The sequence below is a fragment of the Neoarius graeffei genome, chromosome 6, assembly GCF_027579695.1.
Source record: "Neoarius graeffei isolate fNeoGra1 chromosome 6, fNeoGra1.pri, whole genome shotgun sequence".
Lineage (NCBI taxonomy): Eukaryota > Metazoa > Chordata > Actinopteri > Siluriformes > Ariidae > Neoarius > Neoarius graeffei.
Genome location: NC_083574.1, coordinates 71,135,496 through 71,161,333, shown reverse-complemented (window position 1 = coordinate 71,161,333; position 25,838 = coordinate 71,135,496). Strand labels below are relative to the sequence as shown.

Genomic DNA, 25,838 nt, shown 5'->3' with positions numbered 1-25,838 from the left:
TTTGCTTAAGAATCTTCTTTTATTTTTTTTTTCTGCTTGCATTCGAGTTAGCTCCTTCATGAAAGTGTTTGATTTTCTTAAAGGTGAAGCCTCTTCCTTATTCGACACAGAAAACCCAGATTGGTTTCAAACAACTCGGGCATAAAAAACTCAACAAGGAGCGACATGCGCGATAAATCCTGAAAGAACAGAACAGATTAAGAGCAGAGAGCGCTGGAGCTTTGTTTCTGTCATCAGAGGAACATAGTCCTGTGCAAAATATTTATATATCGTGTTTTTTTTTTAATACAATCAACCTCTAGGTTTAAAAAAAACAAACCCGCACTGCGTCATGACAGACCAGCTGCACTGATTCAGTTACAGGTTGCCAGGTCTGTATAAAACACCCACAACCTACACACTAAACAATAATTTTAAACTCAAACATTATCCTGTCTGTCATGACACAGCACGGGTTTATAAATATTCTCAGGGAAATATCCTTAAGGAAATGAGCTGTAGGTTTTACTGAGCATCTTACAGAACCAGCCACAGTTCTTCTGGACACTTTGTCACACTCACTTCTTAATTTTGCACCAAAACTCAGTAGCCTTCATTATGTTTTCTTTTTTAATCTGAAAAGTGTCTCTTATGTAATATGCTGCTCAGATACAAACTTTTTTTTTTTGCTGTAACATTGAATTTAGTGCTGGAAAATGAACGTTTGGACTCTAAAATGTTTTTGTACTGACTCGATAATGTAGAAATCATAAAATAGAAATCTATAACAAAGTTTGTATAAAAAAATAGGGTGCCAAAGACTTTTGCACAGTCCTGTATATGGTATATATCCACAGGTTGGAAGAAATTCAGACCAACCATATTAACAATACATCTGCATCATACTACTATAGTATTGTCAGGAATACATGTGACATGTGAACATAAATGCGTGAGAGTGTTTATTCAGCAAGCAAACTGGCGAACAGATCCAAATTGTAAATCAAGCTCAATGGCAAAAGATCAAGTGAGACACAAACAGGTTCTCAAAGGCAGATCAAAAGGCAAAGTCCAGAATACACAAATGAAGTCGAACCCAGAGAAACAATGCAGTAATAGAGAGGCTTGGTAAAGTCAGGAAATAGAACATTGCGATTGTGGTAAATGTGGAACAGGTGTTGCACTAATCAGCATTCCAGAGATGGACGGCGGTGCGGTGCACGTTGATTATCATAGTCTGCAGCGGCCATGTTTGAAGGCCACCGCAAACTGAAGCTGTGTCCGAAATCACTCACTCATTCACTACTCCCTACTCACTATCAAGGGAATTTTATATAGAGGACTATATAGTGAGCTCATTGGTAAAATGAAAAAAACACTTTCGGACACTACTTCGCCGCGCTGTTATTTACGTCGTTACTGTCGCACAATTAAAATGTGCCAGATCAGCCGGCTGTTGGGTTTTCAAAATAATACATACATATTATACTGAGCGGGCGGCCTGGTGGTGTAGTGGTTAGCGCTGTCGCCTCACAGCAAGAAGGTCCTGGGTTCGAGGCCCGGGGCCGGCGAGGGCCTTTCTGTGTGGAGTTTGCATGTTCTCCCCGTGTCCACGTGGGTTTCCTCCGGGTGCTCCGGTTTCCCCCACAGTCCAAAGACATGCAGGTTAGGTTAACTGGTGACTCTAAATTGACCGTAGGTGTGAATGTGAGTGTGAATGGTTGTCTGTGTCTATGTGTCAGCCCTGTGATGACCTGGCGACTTGTCCAGGGTGTACCCCGCCTTTCGCCCGTAGTCAGCTGGGATAGGCTCCAGCTTGCCTGCGACCAGAAGGATAAAGCGGCTAGAGATAATGAGATTAGATGAGATTATACTGAGCGTATTTCCCACATTAATAAATACAAAGTACTTTGTGTCTGCTGCATCTTTCAGTGCTTTTAAATCAAGACTGAATACTTTCTTCTTTTCCGCTGCCTTTTATTAAATCAAATTTGAGGCTTTTGATTAATTCCTCGCTCTGCACTCTAACTTTTATGCTTGTATTTTATCTGTCTTATTGTAGTTTAGCTTATGTTCTTTTCTCTTACTATTTTAATTGTTTATAATATGTTTCTTCCTTCATCGATTCACCCCAACACACTACAATATTATTGCCATTTTCGCGCCACAACTTATAAATTTGTCTCATGCCTGTTGTCATAAGGAAAAAATAAACTACTGCTATACTTGATCTAAAATACTTAACAGTCCTTAGGCAACAACTTTTACAGCTTTTCTTTCAGCATGACCACAATGCATGATGGTATATATTACTTGGTTAGTGACCATCAGTTGTACACTACTTTTCACGATGCATTGCGGGATACTATGAGTCCACTATATCAAGGCAAAGTCCCTTTCATGCCAGAATCTGGTCTTCCCAGGCAGTCTCCTGTCCCAGTACTAACCAACTTTTTAAGGCATATGGGTGTGGCACCGATCTCCGTTTCCATAGCCCTTGGCCTCTTGCCTATACAGCTAGGGTTACAGTAGGGGGCTAGTCCTCTGGTAACCCCGAGAGTTTGACTTCCCCATTCACATCTGTATTGCAGTGTGCCTTGCCAGATGGTAGTGGGTACCATTTTTATCATGGTCTTTGGTATGACCCGACTGCAAGTAGAACTCGTGATCTCCTGGTCAAAAGGGAGACACACTAACCACTAGGCCAACTTGCGGTTGAGTCCACTATATAGGGTGTAATAATTCTCACTATACATTCGAACAGCACTACAAAATGGCGAACTTACTACAGGTATGTAGTCCACTAGTGAGTAGTGAGTGATTTGGGACACAAGCTGGGAGTTGGAGTCTTGTTCGGGTGCCGACATGACAACTATGCTTGTGCCTGCATGTAAATAGAGCAATTGGGTATGATTGTAAATGATCAATAGGATGTTGTATTTAAAAAAAGGCACAGTTGAGTTGTTAATCAGTATACTGCCCTCAGCACTCTCATTTGGATGATCGAATCCTGAAACTAAAGCTCTGAATGTGTGTTTTTGTGTCTAGGTAATCCTTGCCCTTACGTTATAGAAGACCAGAATGAAGACACCATAAGTGCATTGGTGCGCCTCATCACAGAAAAGAAAGGTATTTTATTGTCATTTGTCCTCATTATTTACAGTAATGTACAGTCCATATATGTGCTACTGGCTAAAACAGCAAGTCTGTGTGTGTTTCAGAAAATGCAGCTGCCTTGGAAGAGATGTTTCTGGAATATGAGAAGAAGCAGACGTCTGGTAGCAAAAGATCATCAATCAAGTAAGAAAGCAAACATCATTTACTACCACTTTGCTACCACTTGAAGAAGAAATAATATTTATTATGTATACGCTTACAGCAGTTCATGACAACAATGATGCTGATGTCCTGCTAATTCAGGTACTAATTTAACAAGCCAGTTTGATAAATTACCTGATGTTCTCATCACAGATGGGAGGATCGATGTGGTTTGGCAGGGCATCACCAAGTCCCAAGCCGAACAATAATGAAATCAGAGTTCAAAGTCATTTTCTAAGGAATCAATATTGTGTCTGATGAGAAACAGTTTGCTGTATTAAATAAGTAGCTCACACAGCCCCCACTCTATAAATCATCATAAAAGGACCTTGACAGTAGATGCAGAGAAATAAAGTAGGGTTCAGTAGTATGCATGCGCCATAAACAACTAATGCATATTACTCAGTTATTTGAGAATGTGTCATTTAATGTTTAGAAGATGATCAATCATATTTATCTGTTTATAGTGCCTTGCAAAAGTATTCATCCCCCATGGTGTTTGTCCTTTTTTGTTGCATTACAAGCTGGAATTAAAATGGATTTTTGGGGGGTGAGCACCATTTGATTTACACAACATGCCTACCACTTTAAAGGTGAAAATTGTTTTTTATTGTGACACAAACAATAATTAAGATGAAACCCCCCCCCCCCCAGAAATCTGGAGTGTGCATAAGTATTCACCCCCCTTTCATATGAAACCCCTAAATAAGAGCTGGTCCAACCAATTCACTTCATAAGCCACATAATTAGTTGATTAAGATCCACCTGTGTGCAATCAAAATATCACATGGTCTGTCACATGATGTCTGTATAAATCAAACTGTTCTTGAAGGACCCTGACTCTGCAACACTACTAAGCAAGCAACATGAAAACCAAGGAGCCTCCAAACAGGTCAGAGACAAAGTTGTGGAGAAGTATAGATCAGGGTTGGGTCATAAAAAATGTCCCAGACTTTGAATATCCCAGGGAGCACCATTAAATCCATTATAGCAAAATGGAAAGAATATGGCACCACTACAAACCTGACAAGAGAAGACCACCCACCAAAACTCACAGACCAAGCAAGGAGGGCATTAATCAGAGATGCAACAAAAACACCAACGATAACGTTGAGTGAGCTGCAAAGATCCACAGTGGAGATGGGAGTATCTGTCCATAGGACCACTTGAAACAGTGCTGATTAAAGTTATAAATGACATATGTCTTAATACTGATGCAGGCAAAACATCGGTCCTGGTGTTACTGGACCTCAGTGCAGCTTTTGATACTGTTGATCACAACATACTGCTATATTGACTTGAACACTGGGTTGGGTTGACTGGTAAAGTTATCAATTGGTTAAAATCATACTTAAAAGATAGAAGCTTCTTTGTTACCATGGGAAATTGTACCTCAACATCAATGTCCTTGACCTGTGGTGTTCCCCAGGGGTCGATCCTTGGACCATGACAGTTCAACCTTTATATGCTCCCACTTGGACAAATTATCAAGAACAACTCAATTTTGTATCACTGCTATGCAGATGACACCCAAATTTATTTTGCTCTATCACCTAATGATTATGCCCCCCTTGAATGTCTCTACCAGTGTATCGACCAAATCAACAACTGGATGTCACAAAATTTTCTTCAGCTGAACACAGATAAAACAGAAGTAATTCTATTTGGGAAAAAAGATGAAAGACTCAGGATTACCACTATTCTTGACACAAAGGGGATTAAAACAAAAGATATGGTTAAAAATCTTGGTGTTTTCATTGACAGCGAGCTAAACTTTGACAGTCACATGAAAGCAATCACTAAATCGGCATTTTATCACCTAAAAAACATTTCCAAACTAAGAGGACTTGTGTCAAAAAATGATCTGGAAAAATTTATACATGCCTTCATCTCTAGTAGGGTTGATTACTGCAATGGCCTTTTCACAGGCCTGCCAAAAAAGACCATCAAACGACTTCAGCTGGTTCAAAATGCAGCGGCTAGGGTTCTCACACGAACAAAAAGAACAGAGCACATTACTCCAATTCTAAGGTCCCTTCACTGGCTTCCAGTAAGCTACAGAATTGACTTTAAAGTATTGCTGCTGGTGTACAAATCTCTAAATGGTACAGGGCCCAATTACCTCTCTGATATGTTGCAGCGGCCTAACCCAATCAGATCTACCAGATCGCAGCAGCAAAATTTACTGGTAAAACCTGTTGTTAAAACAAAGTGTGGTGAAGCAGCTTTTAGCTACTATGCAGTACAGCTATGGAACCAACTCCCAGAGGACATCAAAAATGCTCCTGCTGTTAGCAGCTTTAAATCTAGATTAAAGACCAAGCTGTTTTCAGATGCTTTCTGCTAACTGATAAATATCATCTTTACATGTTTTAAACTTTACTTAACTTTTACAGTCTCTGCATGTTTTAAATTTTACTTAACTTTTATTCTATTTTATTCTGCTGTTTTTTACTGAACTTTTACTTCATTTTATTATTTTATTTCTACTATTGTTTAATTCTTATTTTTTCTCTGTTCCTTCCCCCTTTATTTTATGTAATTTTATTTTCTATTGTTTACTGTTTTGCTTTTACCTCTGTAAAGCACATTGAACTGCCACTGTGTATGAAATGCGCTATATAAATAAACTTGCCTTGCCTTGCCTTGCCTTTAAGCCATACACTCCACAGAGTGGGGCTTTATGGAAGAGTGGCCAGAAAAAAAAAAGTCATTGCTTAAACAATCACCTTTGGAGTTTGCCCAACAGCATGTGGCAGACTCCCCAACACATGGAAGAAGGTTCTCTGGTCAAATGCGACAAAAATTGAACTTTTTGGTCATCATGGGAAATGCCATGTGTGGCGCAAACCCAACACCCTGAGAACACCATCCCAACAAATAAGCATGGTGGTGGCAGCATCATGCTGTGGGGATGTTTTTCATCTGCAGGGACAGGAAAGCTGGTCAGGACTGAAGGAAAGATGGATAGCACTAAATACAGGACAATTCTGGAGGAAAACTTGTTTGAGTCAGCCAGAGGTTTGAGACTGGACGAAGGTTCATGGTCTAGCAGGATAATGACCCTAAGCATACTGCTAAAGCTACCCTGGAGTGGTTTAAAGGGAAACACTTAAATGTCTTGGAATGGCCTAATCAAAGCCCAGACTTCAATCCAATTGAGAATCTGTGGCAGAACTTGAAGATTGCTGTCCACCAACACAATCCATCTAACTTGAAGGAGTTGGAGCAGTTTTGCCTTGAGGAATGGGCAAAAATCCCAGTGGCTAGATGTGCTAAGCTAATAGAGACATACTTCAACAGACTTGCAGCTGTAATTGTAGCAAAAGGTGGCTCTATAAAGTATTGACTTTTTTGGGGGGGAATACTTATGCACACTCCAGATTTCTGTTTTTTCATCTTAATTATTGTTTGTGTCACAATAAAAAAACAGTGTGCACCTTACCGTAAGTGGTAGGCATGTTGTGTAAATCAAATGGTGCTAACCCCCCAAAAATCCAGTTTAGTTCCAGCTTGTAATGCGACAAAACAGGACAAACACCAAGGGGGATGAATACTTTTGCAAGGCACTGTACATATTTATGCTCACATGGAATCAAAATCTCTCAGAATAGCCTGTTCATCATTAGCTTAAGTTTTGTTGCAGTGTGGTGTGATGTATCAGCCAGCTGCTTTATATTTAGGAGCCACAGCTGAGTTGTTCTTATTGATTGATTGAAATCTTTATTGATTGAAATCTTTATTTCAAACATGTGTGAACAGTGAACAATAAAACCAAACAAACTAAATAACCATAATCATAGAAAAAAGAAAAAATCTCATCTCATTATCTCTAGCCGCTTTATCCTGTTCCACAGGGTCGCAGGCAAGCTGGAGCCTATCCCAGCTGACTACGGGCGAAAGGCGGGGTACCAGTGGCGGCTGGTAGTCGTTCAGACAGGGGAGGCTGGTCGGTTACGATATTTCCAGATTTTAAAAGAAAAAACATCAATTTTGCCCATACTCTTGCCTCTTATCTGGCTGACTGTTGGCAGGGTCACAAACTGTGAAATAACAGGTTCTTTTGGCCCATTAGCCTACTGTCCAATATACATCATGATGGTGTTGGGGGGGTATATTTTAACATTTTATATTTTAAAATTGTGGCATGTTGTTTAAAAACTGATCATTATTGAAAGCAGCTCTTTGTCAGGAACCTCAGCAGTAGAGCTGGGTGCCACACATTTCATTCAATGACACTTTCCTTATATTTTACTTATTTTGACTGAGAAATGTTTTATTGACAATTTTGATAACCCTTCACTTTTAATCCAGGTCTGTAGTGTGAAATGTTCTCGGCTGTGTTTTTGTTTAAAAATGTTTTCCAAATTGTAGCTGTGTTTAATTCATCTCATCTCATCTCTAGCCGCTTTATCCTTCTACAGGGTCACAGGCAAGCTGGAGCCTATCCCAGCTGACTACGGGCGAAAGGCGGGGTACACCCTGGACAAGTCGCCAGGTCATCACAGGGCTGACACATAGACACAGACAACCATTCACACTCACATTCACACCTACGGTCAATTTAGAGTCACCAGTTAACCTAACCTGCATGTCTTTGGACTGTGGGGGAAACCGGAGCACCCAGAGGAAACCCATGCGGACACGAGGAGAACATGCAAACTCCACACAGAAAGGCCCTCGCCGGCCCCGGGGCTCGAACCCAGGACCTTCTTGCTGTGAGGCGACAGCGCTAACCACTACACCACCGTGCCACCCCTGTTTAATTCATATCCAGAAAAATGTATATTCCAATATAATATACTCAGCATAAACATTTTAAATAGATTCTATATTTTTGGTCCATCCATGACATATTACTAAAGTAGCCTATTTACTGTTGTTGATGTGGGTCACTTGCTGTTAGCCAATTCACTTTCTCGTACCAGGAGAGCTGAAAGGAACGAGTATTATTCCCTACCTTTTTCACCAAGTCAATTTGAGGCGTTGGTCTACCCCGCTCTTTAATTTTAATTTTTTCCTTGAAAGGAAGACTGGCAAATGGCTTCGCCAAAATTAAATCAGCAATGCTTGGCATCCGTGCGCAGCTTTCTTGCTAGCTGACTAGCCCCCTCAAGTTCAAGTTCAGTCACTCAAATAAATGAAATTTCTGGAACTAAGATAGCAAACTTGACAACACTATATTTACACTTTATTTACAATGAAAATATACACAAACTAAAAAAGCTGGTAGAAACCGTATGTAATGAATGAAATCGAAATGTAAGCTGATCTCTTATAATACACCACAGCACTTGCGAATCCGCATGGGACTGAACTGAAATTCACCGCTGCCTGTCTATAGGTGAAACGAGCTGTCAATCAAAGAAAATATCCGGCCGCTTTCACCAATCACCAGTCTCCTCACGGAAACTGCCATGTCCCTCCCATGTGAGGCTCGGAGTCCGTAGGCGGGCATTTTCGCAGTATTTGTCCAATAACCGTCTTGCATTTTGAGATTGAAAAGCACATAGCTCCCAAATGCCATTGAAGTCCACTGAGGCTGGGAGTCCGTGAGACTCCGTGGGCGGGCGTTTTCACAGTATTTGTCCAATAACCGTCTTGCATTTTGAGATTGAAAAGCGCATAGCTCCCAATGCCATTGAAGTGCACTGAGGCTGGGCTGCATTGCGCTGTCACGAGGGGGAAAAACTCACACACACATTAAAGTTATAAGGGCATTTTTAGAGGAGGCTGAGCCTCCCTCGTTGTCTTAGAGCAATCGCCCGTGCGGGGTACACCCTGGACAAGTCGCTAGGTCATCACAGGGCTGACTGACACATAGACACAGACAACCATTCACACTCACACCTACAGTCAATTTAGAGTCACCAGTTAACCTAACCTGCATGTCTTTGGACTGTGGGGGAAACCGGAGCACCCGGAGGAAACCCACGTGGACATGGGGAGAACATGCAAACTCCGCACAGAAAGGCCCTCGCCAGCCACGGGGCTTGAACCCGGACCTTCTTGCTGTGAGGCAACAGCACTAACCAGTACACCACCGTGCCACCCACTGAATGAAGAATCTGAACTGAAATATTAGTTTTAAAGAATGGGAAGCCATGCCTCCCCTGGACTGACAGGCACAGAGGCCACACCTCCTTTACTGGGACTGACAGGCACAGAGGCCACACCTCCTTTACTGGGACTGACAGGCATAGAAACCACACATCCTTTACTGGGACTGATAGGCATAGAGGTCACACCTCTTCCACTGGGACTGATAGGCATAGAGGTTACACCTCCTTCACTGTGACTGACAGGCATAGAGGCCACACCTCCTTCACTGTGATTGACAGGCACGGAGGCCATGTCTCCTTCACTATGACTGACAGGCACGGAGGCCATGTCTCCTTCACTGGGACTGACAAGCAAAGAGGCCACACCTCCTTCATTGTGACTGACGGGCATAGAGCCCACGCCTCCTTCACTATGACTGACAGGCATAGAGGTCACATGTCCTTCACTGGGACTGACAGGCAAAGAGGCCACACGTCCTTTACTGGGACTGACAGGCAAAGAGGCCACACCTCCTTCACTGTGATTGACAGGCACGGAGGCCATGTCTCCTTCACTGGGACTGACAGGCAAAGAGGCCACACCTCCTTCACTGTGACTGACAGGCATAGAGGTCACACGTCCTTCACTGTGACTGACAGGCATAGAGGCCACACGTCCTTCACTGGGACTGACAGACACAGAGGCTACACCTCCTCCACAGGGACTGACAGGCAAAGAGGCCACACCTCCTTCACTTGGACTGACAGGCTTCAGTGGGACTGACAGGCACAGAGGCCACGCTTCCTTCACTGGGACTGATGGGCATAAAAGCCACGCCTCCTTCACTGGGACTGACAGACACAGAGGCCACACCTCCTTCACTGGGACTGACAGGCACAGAGGCCACACCTCCTTCACTGGGACTGACAGGCACACTGGAGCAAGAAAAGAAAGAACTGAAAGCTTGTTTGCAAAATAAAATTTATATTAAATTAAAAAAAACTAACAAAAGACTGCCGGAAAACAGTCATTTAATGTCATTTCATCTTTGCATCTGCTCTCTAAAATATTTAATTACATCTGTTAAATATATTTAATAACATCTTCTAGATATAGGTAACATCTTTACATCTGTTATCTAAAATATTTAATAAGATTAATTTCTTAACACTGTCTTAATTGTTTTGCAAGTACCCTTTTCACAGATTTATGGTTCACATCTTACTATAGAGCGTCAGAATCTGCTTAGTCACTCGTTCCATAATGTGTCATTGTGTCACTGTTCATTATTCGATTGTGTGCAGAGGAAGGCCACGTGACTCTCACATGTTTTCTGATGTATAGCTCAGTGGAAATATACTGGCCATTTCGCTGTCCTCATCACTGCCTGTTTGAAAACCCCTCATTACTGTACCCTCCAACTCTTAGTTGTCATTTAACGTCACAGTATTGTTTGCGGGCGGCACGGTGGTGTAGTGGTTAGCACTGTCGCCTCACAGCAAGAAGGTCCGGGTTCAAGCCCTGTGGCCGGCGAGGACCTTTCTGTGCGGAGTTTGCATGTTCTCCCTGTGTCCGCATGGGTTTCCTCCGGGTGCTTCGGTTTCCCCCACAGTCCAAAGACATGCAGGTTAGGTTAACTGGTGACTCTAAATTGACCGTAGGTGTGAATGTGAGTGTGAATGGTTGTCTGTGTCTATGTGTCAGCCCTGTGATGACCTGGCGACTTGTCCAGGGTGTACCCTGCCTTTCGCCCGTAGTCAGCTGGGATAGGCTCCAGCTTGCCTGCGACCCTGTAGAACAGGATAAAGCGGCTAGAGATAATGAGATGAGATGAGTATTGTTTGCTTAAACATGCAACTTTCCACCCACATACACAAAAGAACAAAAAGCTAGGGCTTTGTGTGCGATGATGGGGGCACTACAGCAGTCTGTGAAGCTCTTTGAGTTTATCATATCTAATAGGCCTATACTTAAATAACAAAACAGGAAAAGTCGAGATGAATGAGCTCTCATGAATGAGTACCCTTTATTTGTATTTCTGTTTGTCATTTTCAATCATTATCTGTCTCTTTGGCATCCATTCAGTTCGGATCAAGAAAGCTTGACAGCATCCATTACAACACTGGAAAATAATCAATACTGAAACCAATATAAATTGAACTTTCACATGTGGTAGGTTCTAATATCTCTCTCTGTCTGGTTCTCTGTTCCTCACTCAGGTTCCCTGGCTTCCTCCAGTTCCGCTCGTTGTCCAAGTGTTGTACCCACCATCAACACCTTCACACTATCAACGGTTTGGCCCCACATTCTGGTCTCAGCTGCTCACGCTGCAGTCAGAAAAAATGGCCACAAGTGCTGTTGCCCCTCACCATCAACACAAATAAGACATCCTGTGCCACATCTATCCCTTCTTCGCCTGGTGACGGAAGGGTCCACAATGTCGGAAGGTAGAGGAATGGGTTATACTGTATACTGTATGCCAGGAGTTTCACAGATATCAGTACACTACTGTTCAAAAGTTTGGAGTCACCCAGACAATTTTGTGTTTTCCATGAAAAGTCACACTTTTATTTACCACCATAAGTTGTAAAATGAATAGAAAATATAGTCAAGACATTTTTCTGGCCATTTTGAGCATTTAATCGACCCCACAAATGTGATGCTCCAGAAACTCAATCTGCTCAAAGGAAGGTCAGTTTTATAGCTTCTCTAAAGAGCTCAACTGTTTTCAGCTGTGCTAACATGATTGTACAAGGGTTTTCTAATCATCCATTAGCCTTCTGAGGCAATGACCAAACACATTGTACCATTAGAACACTGGAGTGAGAGTTGCTGGAAATGGGCCTCTATACACCTATGGAGATATTGCACCAAAAACCAGACATTTGCAGCTAGAATAGTCATTTACCACATTAGCAATGTATAGAGTGTATTTCTGATTAGTTTAAAGTGATCTTCATTGAAAAGAACAGTGCTTTTCTTTCAAAAATAAGGAAATTTCAAAATGACCCCAAACTTTTGAACAGTACTGTAGTTACAGCAAAATTCACTATCGGATCCCAGCACTGAACATCAAACACCATTAAAACTCAGTATTTATCTATTAACAAGCCATCAAATACCAACCCACACCAGTATTCCATTAAAATACCACCACTCTTGAGTCAAATCACAATCTATATTTACCATTAAACATCAAATTCCAATAAACATCAATATTCTTCTTAGTATAAGTAGTATAAAGTGTGTCATGCCCATTGTACTATGTGTGTAATGCGAGGAGATGGCGTCAAATACACTTATCAGATCATCTCCCCTATCGTGATCTTTAACACCAGTGATGCGTAATTTGTAGGTTTCAGGTGGCTCAGATCCTGGAGGGTGACCCAGTCCCTGTGGCAGAGACCCCAGCACAGTCCAGTGACACTGATTCGTTAGACTCTACCCCCATGGAGCCTGCTGAAGATTTATCCCTTCTAGGCGCATCCTCTAACACAAACTCTCCCTCCTCAAAGAGCAGACAGGATGTGAGTGAGTGACAGACACAATTCCTCTTTTTCCTTTCACACTAGCCTTCTTTTTCTCTCTTACTTCCTGTTCTTCTCTTTTTTCTCTCTTACACAAAAGTTTTATATCAGTTTAATATGAAACTACACTCACCAGTCACTTTATTAGGAACACCCATCCACCTGCTGTTTTCTGCAGTTCTCTAATCAGCCGATCCCGTGACAGCAGCACAGTGCATAAAATCATGCCGATACAAATCAAGAGCTTCAGTTCATGTTCACTTCACACATCAGAATGGGAAAAATTGTGATCTCAAAGTGTGACTTTCTTTCACTGTGGCATGGGTGTTGCTTTGAGCCAGATGGACTGGTTTGAGTATTTCAGAAACTGCTCATCTCCCGGGGTTTTCACATACAATAGTCTCTAGAGTTTACACAGAATGGTGCGAAAAATAAAAAAAAAAAATTGAGAGAGAGACAGTTGTATGGGTGGAAATGCCTTGTTGTTAAGAAGGAAAATGGCCAGGTTGGTTCGAGTTGCCAGGAAGGATATGGCAACTCTTTACAACCATGGTGAGCAGAAAAGCATCTCAGCATGCAACAGCAGAAGACCACATTGGGTTCCACTCCTGCCAGCCAAGAACAGGAATCTTAGAACCAAGAAAAAGTTCCTATTAAAGTGACCAGTGAGTCTATACATGTGTGCTAAAGTATTATTATTATGTTTGTATAGCTCTTATTATGCGGCACAGTGGTGTCGTGGTGAGCACTGTCACCTCACAGCAAAAGGTTCTGGGTTCGAGCCCAGTGGCCAACAGGGATTTTTCTGTGTAGAGTTTGCATGTTCTCCCCGTGTCTGCGTGGGTTTCCTCTGGGTGTTCTGGTTTCCCCCACAGTCCAAAGACATGCAGTTAGATTAACATGGGGCGGCCTTGGGCTGAAGTGCCCTTGAGCAAGGTACCTGACCCCTAACTGCTCCCCGGGCGCTGTAGTGTGGCTGCCCACTGCTCTGGGTGTGTACGCGTATGTTCACTGCTTTAGATGGGCTGAATGCAGATGATGAAGTTCACTGTGCTTGAGTGTGCATGTGACAAATAAAGGCTTCTTCTTCTTTGTGATGGACTGGCATACTATCCAGGGTGATTTCCCAACTTACTTACAGTGGTGTTCATGGGATGAATCAAATGCACATACAATATATACATTACTACCAGTGGCACCCAGGCAAATATCTTTGTGCATGCTTTGTGAAAATACATGCACTACTGCATTCTTACACAGATTTATATGAGGCTGGCTTACAGTAAGGTTAAATTATTATCTCTAAGGGTATGACTTGGACAGGTACAGTTAGGTCCATATATATTTGGACACTGACACAAATTTTGTTTTTTTTTACCTGTTTACTGAAACATATTCAAGTTATAGTTATATAATGGACATGGACATAAAGTCCAGACTTTCAGCTTTCATTTGAGGGTATCCACATTAAAATTGGATGAAGGGTTTAGGAGTTTCAGCTCCTTAACATGTGCCACCCTGTTTTTAAAGGGACCAAAAGTAATTGGACAATTGACTCAAAGGCTATTTCATGGGCAGGTGTGGGCAATTCCTTCGTTATGTCATTCTCAATTAAGCAGATAAAAGGCCTGGAGTTGATTTGAGGTGTGGTGCTTGCATTTGGAAGATTTTGCTGTGAAGAAAACGTGCGGTCAAAGGAGCTCTCCATGCAGGTGAAACAAGCCATCCTTAAGCTGCGAAAACAGAAAAACCCATCCGAGAAATTGCTACAATATTAGGAGTGGCAAAATCTACAGTTTGGTACATCATGAGAAAGAAAGAAAGAAAGAAAGAAAGAAAGAAAGAAAGAAAGAAAGAACTGGTGAACTCATCAATGCAAAAAGACCTGGACGCCCACAGAAGACAACAGTGGTGGATGATTGCAGAATAATTTCCATGGTGAAGAGAAACCCCTTCACAACAGCCAACCAAGTGAACAACACTCTCCAGGAGGTAGGTGTATCAATATCCAAATCTACCATAAAGAGAAGACTGCATGAAAGTAAATACAGAGGGTTCAATGCACGGTCCAAGCCACTCATAAGCCTCAAGAATAAAAAGGCTAGATTGGACTTTGCGAAAAAAACATCTAAAAAAGCCAGCACAGTTCTGGAAGAACATTCTTTGGACAGATGAAACCAAGATCAACCTCTACCAGAATGATGGAAAGAAAAAAGTATGGCGAAGGCGTGGTACAACTCATGATCCAAAGCATACCACATCATCTGTAAAACACGGCGGAGGCAGTGTGATGGCTTGGGCATGCATGGCTGCCAGTGGCACTGGGTCACTAGTGTTTATTGATGATGTGACACAGGACAGAAGCAGCCGGATGAATTCTGAGGTATTCAGAGACATACTGTGTGCTCAAATCCAGCCAAACTGATTGGTCGGCGTTTTATAATACAGATGGACAATGACCCAAAACATAAAGCCAAAGCAACCCAGGAGTTTATTAAAGCAAAGAAGTGGAATATTCTTGAATGGCCAAGTCAGTCACCTGATCTCAACCCAATTGAGCATGCATTTCACTTGTTAAAGACTAAACTTCAGACAGAAAGGCCCACAAACAAACAGCAACTGAAAACCGCTGCAGTAAAGGCCTGGCAGAGCATTAAAAAGGAGGAAACACAGCGTCTGGTGATGTCCATGAGTTCAAGACTTCAGGCAGTCATTGCCAACAAAGGGTTTTTAACCAAGTATTAGAAATGAACATTTTATTTACAATTATTTAATTTGTCCAATTACTTTTGAGCCCCTGAAATGAAGGGATTGTGTTTAAAAAATGCTTTAGTTCCTCACATTTTTATGCAATCATTTTATTCAACCCACTGAATTAATTGTTTTGTTCAAAATTCATTGTGGTAATGTACAGAACCAAAATTAGAAAAATGTTGCCTCTGTCCAAATATTTATGGACCTAACTGTACATTGATAACCATTTGACAAACTATATTTTTGTTTTTATGATATTTTATTATATTCTATCCACAATTACTGGATATGAGCAATCGCATACTCTGATTGGCTACTCTACTACTAGGCTATCAGCTCATATACCGGGAGTAGAGAAAAACAAAATGGTGGAGTGTAGTGTTTGTGGTGGCCTTCAAACATAGCCGCTGCAGACTACAATAATCAATGTGCGCCGCACCACCCTCCATCTCTGGAATGCTGATTAGTGCAACACCTGTTCCACATTTACCACAACTGCAATATTCTATTTCCTGACTTTACCAAGCCTCTCTATTACTGCATTTTTTCTCTGGGTTTGACTTCATTTGTGTATTCTGGACTTTGCCTTTTGATCTGCCTTTGAGAACCTGTTTGTGTCTCGCTTGATCTTTTGCCATTGAGCTTGATTTACGATTTGGATCTGTTCACCAGTTTGCTTGCTGAATAAACACTCTCACGCATTTACATCCACATGTCGCATGCATTCCTGACAATACTATAGTGATATGATGCAGATGTATTGTTAGCCCTTTGATGCAAAACATGGGTCAAAAGTGACCCGGTTGAGTTTTTATCTTCTATATCTTTGCAATAAATTAATTCCATCATTCAGTATTCAAGGTATTCCTCAATTAACTTGTTTTTGATCATCATACATCCTTATTTTATTTTTTCCTTTCTTACTTTTTGAATAAAAACCCTTTTTGTATCACTACCCTTCTAATGCACAACATGGGTCAAAAACGACCTGCATTAATTTTCCAGGTTATTTCATGTATGGTTGAGTGTTTCTATGATATACTTTTGAAATAAATTCATTTTGTCATTTACTTTTCCAAATATGCAGTAAATATTTTGTTTTTGTTTAGCACAAATCATCATTTTTATTTTTCCTTTCTTAAGTTATGAACAAGCACAGCTTTCGTAATTCTACATCAAGTTTACACACATGGGTCAGAACCAACCCGCATGCATTTACTACAGCGTTTGGTGGGAACTGTGAATTGTGCTTGTGTCAGACATTTCACAGCTCAGCACAGCGCCCTTTGCCCATCTAATACATGGAAGTAATGTTTTTCAATTGTTCTAACATTACCTTAGAAAAAAATTGATTATGTTTAGGTTCCCTTGAGAGTGAGTGGATTACTTGTCAGAAAGTTACAAGTAATTACTATTAGCTACCTAGCTATTGACATATTCTACTTTAGTTAACTAATTTTATTGTATTTGGCTTAGCTAACTACATAGTTAATAAATAAATAACTGGCCCCATTCACTGCTAAAGTAATTACTTGAAACAAATTATTATTCTAGTATTAAGACATTTAATTTTAAATCACACTTGGATGACCCATGTGTAGTAATATAAAAAGTATTTTTGTTCATAAAGTAGGAAAGAAAAATTAAATTAATGATTTGTGGTAATTAAAAACAAGATATTTAAAGAATACTTGGAATATTCAATCATAAAATAAATTGATTACAAAAGATAGAGCAAAGAAAAACTCAGTCAGCATGAAATAACTTGGAAAATGAATGCGGGTCATTTTTGACCCATGTTGTGCATTAGAAGGGGTGTGCATATGTTTTGCATCAAAGGGTTAATATGGTTGGTCTGAATTTCTTCCAACCTGTGGATATATTTGGGAAGAATGTATCTTTTTTTTATTTTTCAAGGATTATGATTACAGCATTTTTCACAAATTGCTAGTGTCATTTCACCGGGTTGTTTACATTCTAAGCGGCAATGATTTTGTCGGGAGTTTTGTATAAAGTTTTTATTTATCGAATTTGCAAAAAATAAAAATGCTCTGTTTCTCAAAATCCAGTGAATGTGGATAGAATAAAACAGTTATTCCATTCAGTCTCGTCGTGCATGGCTTAGAGTCAACTCAGCGCTACGCACCTCATCAGCTATCAGCTCATGTATGACTCGATTTCGTGGAATAACTGTTAAACTGCCTTCTTCTAGTGCTAATTCAGCAAGTCAGAGCTGACCTCTAGTGTACGAACGGAAGAACAGCACATATTGACATCTACTCATAATCTACAAAATACAGTAAATAGTGAAGGGAATCATTTCTGCCCATCTTTTGTGTCATTAGTAGGATTTGTTGTTTGGCCAATTATGATTAATTGTGTGATTTTATTCAGGGAACGCTCACCATCATAATACAGGGTGTGTCACCACAAAAGGAGTCCAGTTGGTTAAAAAAAATGTTGGTTTATTGGACATTTTAATCTACAGTTATTTATCCTTCAAATAAGGGGTCATTTGTTAAATTTGGTGCAGCCAATCCAGAGAAATTACTGAAAATGTTTCAGGTATCATCATCTTAAAAGAAAATCAAGTTTGGAGAAAATCAGCTATAAAAACTGTACAAACTGAAATTAATACATTGCATACATGTATTTAGCCTACAAAGTCATATTCAAAAGATGTTTTGAAGTATAATATTTTGGGGACTGATGCATTAGGGATTAAGGAATGTATTTACAGCCAAATTAGAAAACGTTATGTGGATCATTTTTAACATGCTCTCGTTTCAAATCTCTATATCATCTACAGTGGTGCTTGAATGTTTGTGAACCCTTTAGAATTTTCTATATTTCTGCATAAATATGACCTAAAACAACATCAGATTTTCACACAAGTCCTAAAAGTAGATAAAGAGAACCCAGTTAAACAAAGGAGACAAAAATATTATGCATGGTCATTTATTTACTAAGGAAAATGATCCAATATTACATATCTGTGAGTGGCAAAAGTATGTGAACCTTTGCTTTCAGTATCTGGTGTGACCCCCTTGTGCAGCAATAACTGCAACTAAATGTTTCCAGTAACTGTTGATCAGTCCTGCACACCGGCTTGGAGGAATTTTAGCCCATTCCTCCGTACAGAACAACTTCAACTCTGGGATGATGGTGGGTTTCCTCACATGAACTGCTCGCTTCAGGTCCTTCCACAACATTTCGATTGGATTAAGGTCAGGACTTTGACTTGGCCATTCCAAAACATTAACTTTATTCTTCTTTAACCATTCTTTGGTAGAACGACTTGTGTGCTTAGGGTTGTTGTCTTGCTGCATGACCCACCTTCTCTTGAGATTCAGTTCATGGACAGATGTCCTGACATTTTCCTTTAGAATTCGCTGGTATAATTCAGAATTCATTGTTCCATCAATGATGGCAAGCTGTCCTGGCCCAGATGCAGCAAAACAGGCCCAAACCATGATACTACCACCACCATCATGTTTCACAGATGGGATAAGGTTCTTATGCTAGAATGTAGTGTTTTCCTTTCTTCAAATGTAACGCTTCTCATTTAAACCAAAAAGTTCTATTTTGGTCTCACCCATCCACAAAACATTTTTCCAATAGCCTTCTGGCTTGTCCATGTGATCTTTAGCAAACTGCAGACGAGCAGCAATGTTCTTTTTGGAAAGCAGTGGCTTTCTTCTTGCAACCCTGCCAGGCACACCATTGTTGCTCAGTGTTCTCCTGATGGTGGACTCATGAACATTAACATTAGCCAATGTGAGAGAGGCCTTCAGTTGCTTAGAAGTTACCTTGGGGTCCTTTGTGACCTCGCCGACTATTACACGCCTTGCTTTTGGAGTGATCGGAGTCGCCCTCTCCTGGGGAGAGTAACAGTGGTCTTCAATTTCCTCCATTTGTACACAATCTGTCTGACTGTGGATTGGTGGAGTCCAAACTCTTTAGAGATGGTTTTGTAACCTTTTCCAGCCTGATGAGCATCAACAATGCTTTTTCTGAGGTCCTCAGAAATATCCTTTGTTCGTGCCATAATACACTTCCACAAACGTGTTGTGAAGATCAGACTTTGATAGATCCCTGTTCTTTAAATAAAACAGGGTGCCCAGTCACACCTGATTGTCAACACCTGACTCTAATTTCACCTTCAAATTAACTGCTAATCCTAGAGGTTCACATACTTTTGCCACTCACAGATATGTATTATTGGATCATTGTCCTCGATAGATAAATGACCAAGTATAATATTTTTGTCCGATTTGTTTAACTAGGTTCTCTTTATCTATTTTTAGGGCTTGTGTGAAAATCTGATGATGTTTTAGGTCATATTTATGCAGAAATATAGAAAATTTTAAAGGGTTCACAAACTTTAAAGTACCACAGTTTACTGTATATTAATATGCCCTGGTCCATACTATTCCTCTATTGACTTTCTTTCTTTTTTTTTTTTTACCCTTTCATTAGATGAGTGAGTGAATGAACAAGTGGAAGAAAAAGTGAAGCACTACAGGACTACATCAACACCACATTGAATACAGTGTCATCAGTGGGCTCCTAAGGAAGTGTCGAGGCTGAAACAGGATGGGAAGTATATTCACCCCTATGGGGAGTTTGCCTTGAATTCTGGAAAACAGCAGCTGGTCTTTTATAAGAGCTTTTGAAGATTTTTTTTATGTGTAAAAAAAAAAGGAAAATTTGCCTCAGGCCTTGTCCCACCATGTAGATGAAATAACTGTCCCTTCTTAAAGTTAAACACTGGTTCACTAGAAATATAGAGAATATCCATCAAAAGTCCTACGAATATTGAATGCATTCTACTCAACTAACATTGATAGATCACATTAGATAATCTAAAAGACAGTGCCTGGCATTTCAGGAAATACTCAGCTGTTTTATATTCCAGCCTCCAAAACAGGTACAGCCTATTATGTCGTTAAAAGACTTATTTCACTGCTGTAAATAACTTCTTATATGTATAGTGTAGAATGTATGCTGGTATTAATGGTTATTTTGTATTAGGAGTACATGAAGCTCTTTTATTCTATAGACCTTGATGAGTGGCATTAATTTTGTTCTCTTGAAGAGACAATGCTCACCTCCGTTTTATGTCTGATTTGCCTGAATAATATGATTGAAACTCATGATGCATTAGAATCAGTTCCTGTCTTGGGGATGGAATTGGGTCATGTTTTAACTCTTAAGATCAGAAAACCTAGATGCATTATGCAGCATTTAGCTGCCTTGCTGTTGATCATGATCCTTCCACTTTTTGTTCAATACATCAAACCTTAAAGGAGATATGCAGAACCTTTATTTTTAAATACATTTCTGAGTGGATAGTATCTCCATCCTTGACTCTTGTATGCTGCATAATTGGGAATAATTTTTTTTTTTTTTTGAAAGTTAAAATCGACCGCAAAGTTGGCACTTGAGCTGCCCCGCTGAGCCAGCCAGCCCTGAGTGTGTGATGTCACAGCGGGAACCAGTGCTATAGACCAAAGCCAGACTCGGCAGATGAGAGTGGTTACAATGGCCTCTTTGTTCGGATTTATTGGAGATTCTTCGGATTCCTCAGATAGTAGTACATATGACTGAGATAGTCCTGAAATTGGAGTGTGTGTACATGCTACTGCTATACACGTAGAACCATATCACTTCGAACCATCGGAAAGTGAATCCAATAGTAACACATCGGCCATGGAGGCCCCCAACTTACAAAATAAAGCCAGAGAACAAAGCCGTCTAGAGAATTGGATGGAATTGAACTGACAGTCTCATGTGACTCTCATTAAAACCGGATAGGTGTTATAACTTATGCAATGTACATGCATGCATTTTCACTGATGAAATGTAAAAGGCTAATTAAATAATCAGATGAACTGAGACAATCACATTCTGAAGCAAATTAAATAATCTTATACCGGTAACTTAAACACACAATACAAGTTACATGTATTAATCTAAATGCAGGTAAACAACAAATATATTGTTGTTTTTGTTATGTAACCAACTGAGAGTCACATCTTACCCGTCTGTGTTCTCTCTTCTTGACAGCCGAGCTTGTGGACAATTGTTTTGAAACAATCTGACTTTCATTTCTTTGTTCATTCGCTTCTTCCACGTAAGGGTGAGATATTGCTGCTGAGGCAAGCATATCCAGCGGGGGGGAAAAGGCATATCCAGCGGAGAAATCTGACAACTGGTCCACTTATTCTCCGTTTTCTCCATACTGAGTACTCCGCCATTACTGCTCAGCTCACACTCCGGGGGAACTGGTGCAACTGAACTTACTTTCCTTTTCTTGTAGTTTTCTTTTCCTTTAATTGTTGGTACTGCACCGTCTTTCAATATGGGCTTATAGTCAATGCTCCTCAACAGATCAGAAGTTTCGTACGAGTCCTCAGTAAAATATGCAGAGCAGAGGAGAGACCACTTCATAGGCGCCCAATCTGTGAATTTCTCGCAAAACACGTCCAAATCTTTGCAGTTTGAACATTCTTGGGCCATGAATGCGACATAAATCCACCTTCTGTCGTGTTGCTGCACTCGCCAGCAACACATCTACATGGCATGGCGATAAATTAGCTCAAAATGAAGGATCGGAGTTGCAGTTAGATCTGTGTTTTAGTATAGCGGAAATGGTGATGAGACCGATAGACTTCCTGCTGTCACATCACAGATGTCAAGGTCATTCAGTCAGACCGCTACCTATATGAATCACTTTAATTGTAAAAATTACTATATTAGATTTATTGTTAATGCTTAAAACTATTCCTATGCCATTCTTGAGGTCTGAAGGCATTTATAAACAAAAAGTGAGGCCATGGTTCTGCGCATCTCCTTTAATGTTTTTCATGCACTGATAGGAGAGGTAAGGTTTGAAATTTTCATAGTAGGATAACCTAGTGTTAAAATATCAGTTTCATGGTATCATGGTATTAATCAACCATTTAAAAATGCACAAGTTGGTGGGGAAAATTATAATGAAAGGTTTTTGTTTTGTTTTTTAACAGTGATTTTCCATAAAATCTCCTCACCGATGTTTGTCACATTTGTTAAAAAGCAAAAGCTTAAAGAATGATTCTCCAAAGCAACTCTATCAATCAATCATGTCAAGCAAGCTCGGACCCCCATGACCTTGCCTCTCCAACCGACTTTATCCTGCATTGTCACAGGCAATTCTTCTACTAGGCAGCCCGTTTCGTCCCGCAATTGACCGATGTAGGTACGTGTGGGACAACCCACTGAAGTGGTACCATGTTTGGGTTGCCATAGAAATAAATCGCTAGCCAGCTCTTCCTTGTTGTGCCAGCAGTGGCCAGCAAACTGTAATCTTCTCTCCTGGATGGTTGCCGATATGGGGGGAATGAATGTAGTTCTTTATTTCTTATATGGTCTTTCCAGGAGATATTTAGAGCAGTTCTCAACATTCTTGTAAAGGCACCGTTGAGTGAGGATTGGAGTTTGGAGGTGAGTGTCCAGGTGGTTGACCCATAAACCAGGACAGATTCAGTGGTGGATCTGAAGAAGTTACATTTTGGTCTGATGGAAGGTTGGATTTCCAAACTTTATCCAAGCTGTTTAAAGCTCTCCAGGCTTTTCCGAGATGAAGCTCAACGTCTCTCTTAGAGGATGCAATGTTGCTGCCTAGATATATGAACTCAGCAGTCTCTTTGATATCATCACCGTCCAGCAATTTGATGGTGACTTCTACATTGTAGGACATTAGTTCCATTTTGCATGTATTTACGTACAGGCCAATCGAGCGAGCTGCGTCTTCAACAAAGTGAAGTAGAGTGGTGGCATCTTCTATATTGTCAGCAAAAAGGATGAGGTCATCAGCATAGTCAGTATCAGTTATTTTCTATTCTGGATAACGCTGACTCCAGGCTCCTTCCAGGGTGAACCCAAGTTCTCTATGCTCATCTGCTAAAATTTGGAGCATGTAGTCAAGGCAGATAACAAACAGATAAGGGGCAAGCATGTGTCCTTGCTGAACCCCTGCAAGGATGTTAAAGAAGTCGGTGTCCCCATCAGGAGAGCAGACAATGGACCAAGTATTGCTGTACAGCATCATGATTGCATTGACTGAGAGTCATAGCCAGACATAAAAGGTTCCACTGGAGCAAGTGGTCATGTTAAAGAAAAAAAAGAAAGAAATAGATTAAAATGTGTTTATGGTTATTTTGAAATGAACCGTAAGGAAATCATCCAATCATACATGTACATAACTGTGAAACTGTGATACCATAACAACCCTGATCAACCGGGGCACTAGAAATACATTGCAATTGGCTCAGAAGACTTTTTTCACGCTACCTTCCTCTTCCTAAGGTGTTTAGCCCACACATTGCAGTTTAGAGCAAAACAGTAAGGTTTGAAAGATCAGGGGAAAAAGCTAAACTGTGTCACACTGTGGCCTTTTATGACTGTTCTAGCCTGTTCTTTCTCCACGATCTTGATATTGTGAAGATATTAGAATAATTAGTAGAAACGTTCATGATTTAGCTTTATTTTTTTATTTATAATTCCTAAGAAAATATATTGTTTAATAGACAGCTTTTGAGAGAAAGAAAATTTTGTCACTTTGACAGCTTACCAATGCTAGCTAGCTAATTTCATACACAGGTTGCACTAGCTTTCTTAATTTAACCATGCGAACGACTTCTTGTAAGCTAATACTTGAACACACAAAACTGTTAATCCAAGCAGCATCGACAATGTTATCTCCGAGATGCATTTAGAACAGTATACATTTTTGGAAAATTAAAGAAGAAGAAAAAAAACTGAAAGTTGGTGTACCAAATGCTTCACAATAATAATACGGTATTTGTTGAATATCACAATGTATTGGCACATGTCTAACCTAGAGTTAAACTTTTGTTTTAAAGTAAAGCGCAATATAAGGGGGCATTAATGGCCCATCAAACCACTGTGATATCCCATGGTGCATCATCAAAGCTACCTCCCTGTGTAACTAGTTATCACTTATATTTGCCTACAAATTATTTTGTTCATTTTTTTTCATCCTTGCACAATTAGCAAGAGGCCTCTGCATGTGTGAGAGTTTACACTAAAACAATGGCCGCTGAATGCATAAGAATCTTGTTTTCAACAAAGATACTGGTGGTATAGCTGAAATACGCACAAAAATACTCATGCACAAGCCTGTGCTTTGACAAAGCCATGAAAGAGATGATGAAACTAAATGAACTTAATTGGTTCTGGTGTACGGCAGATATCATCGCTCCTCTACTAGTATAAAGCTCGCTGAAAACTACAGTGTGGAAATACTATCGTCAAAAATGTGATCATATGAATTGCAGTGATATTCAAAGATTGAACAAATCTCAGATTTTCATGTAAATGTTTTCCATATTTTATTTTGATGTTTAGTTTTGAATTTTGAAAACTCACGATGGCAACCCATGTTACAAGCAACACTGTTACTGCCATCTACATGCACATTTTATAAAGAATAAACTTTTATACATTGTTTTCCATTCAGCCCTGAAAACAAACAGTATTTTATTATATTTTTAGGATCTGACATTTGTGGGTTCTCCCATACTTATTAAGGTGTTAATAATGAGACTGATGTAATGAGAATGGAAAGAAAAGAGAATCTGCATCATTGTTGCATTTTATTTATTTTCATTATAACCTTATAAGCTTTTTCTTGATATTTGTACTCTTTCAATAAAGGACAAGAATTGAAGAAATGTGTGACTTTCTGAATTACTGAAGTTGGCATATTAGCATACTGATTAATGTCTGGAGACAACAAACGAAATACAATTGAATAAAAAATTGAAAATTAATAAAAATCTGCTTCATTTTTATAATTTGAATTAAAATTAAACACAATTACATTCAGTTACTCAATTAAGAGGCATAGTGCAAATTTGGATATCATATGTTTTTAGCTGTTATCATAGACTTGACATTTGGATAGGATCTGTGAGCAAAAATACCACCAAAATACAGTATACAGTGGTGCTTGAAAGTTTGTGAACCATTTAGAATTTTCTATATTTCTGCATAAATATGACCTAAAACAACATCAGATTTTCACACAAGTCCTAAAAGTAGATAAAGAGAACCCAGTTAAACAAATGATTATTTGCTTTCAGTATCTGGTGTGACCCCCTTGTGCAGAAATAACTGCAACTAAACATTTCCGGTAACTGTTGATCAGTCCTG

The 25,838-nt window shown here is 40.0% G+C and overlaps 1 protein-coding gene across 2 annotated transcripts in view; it reads left to right on the top strand.

The window, feature by feature from the left end:
* relt (RELT TNF receptor) overlaps nucleotides 1-25,301 on the top strand; it is an 84,496-nt gene extending 59,195 nt beyond the window's left edge. Inside the window, exons 8-12 of one of the 2 annotated variants that reach the window (XM_060924043.1) lie at nucleotides 3,028-3,108; nucleotides 3,201-3,279; nucleotides 11,559-11,786; nucleotides 12,695-12,866; nucleotides 20,100-25,301. In XM_060924043.1, the coding sequence (XP_060780026.1) occupies nucleotides 3,028-3,108; nucleotides 3,201-3,279; nucleotides 11,559-11,786; nucleotides 12,695-12,866; nucleotides 20,100-20,111 (572 nt within the window). In that variant the 3' untranslated portion in view covers nucleotides 20,112-25,301. Of the gene's footprint in view, nucleotides 1-3,027; nucleotides 3,109-3,200; nucleotides 3,280-11,558; nucleotides 11,787-12,694; nucleotides 12,871-20,099 lie in introns of both variants that reach the window. The other variant, XM_060924042.1, reaches the window with a different exon arrangement.
* Nucleotides 25,302-25,838: the final 537 nt, after the last annotated feature.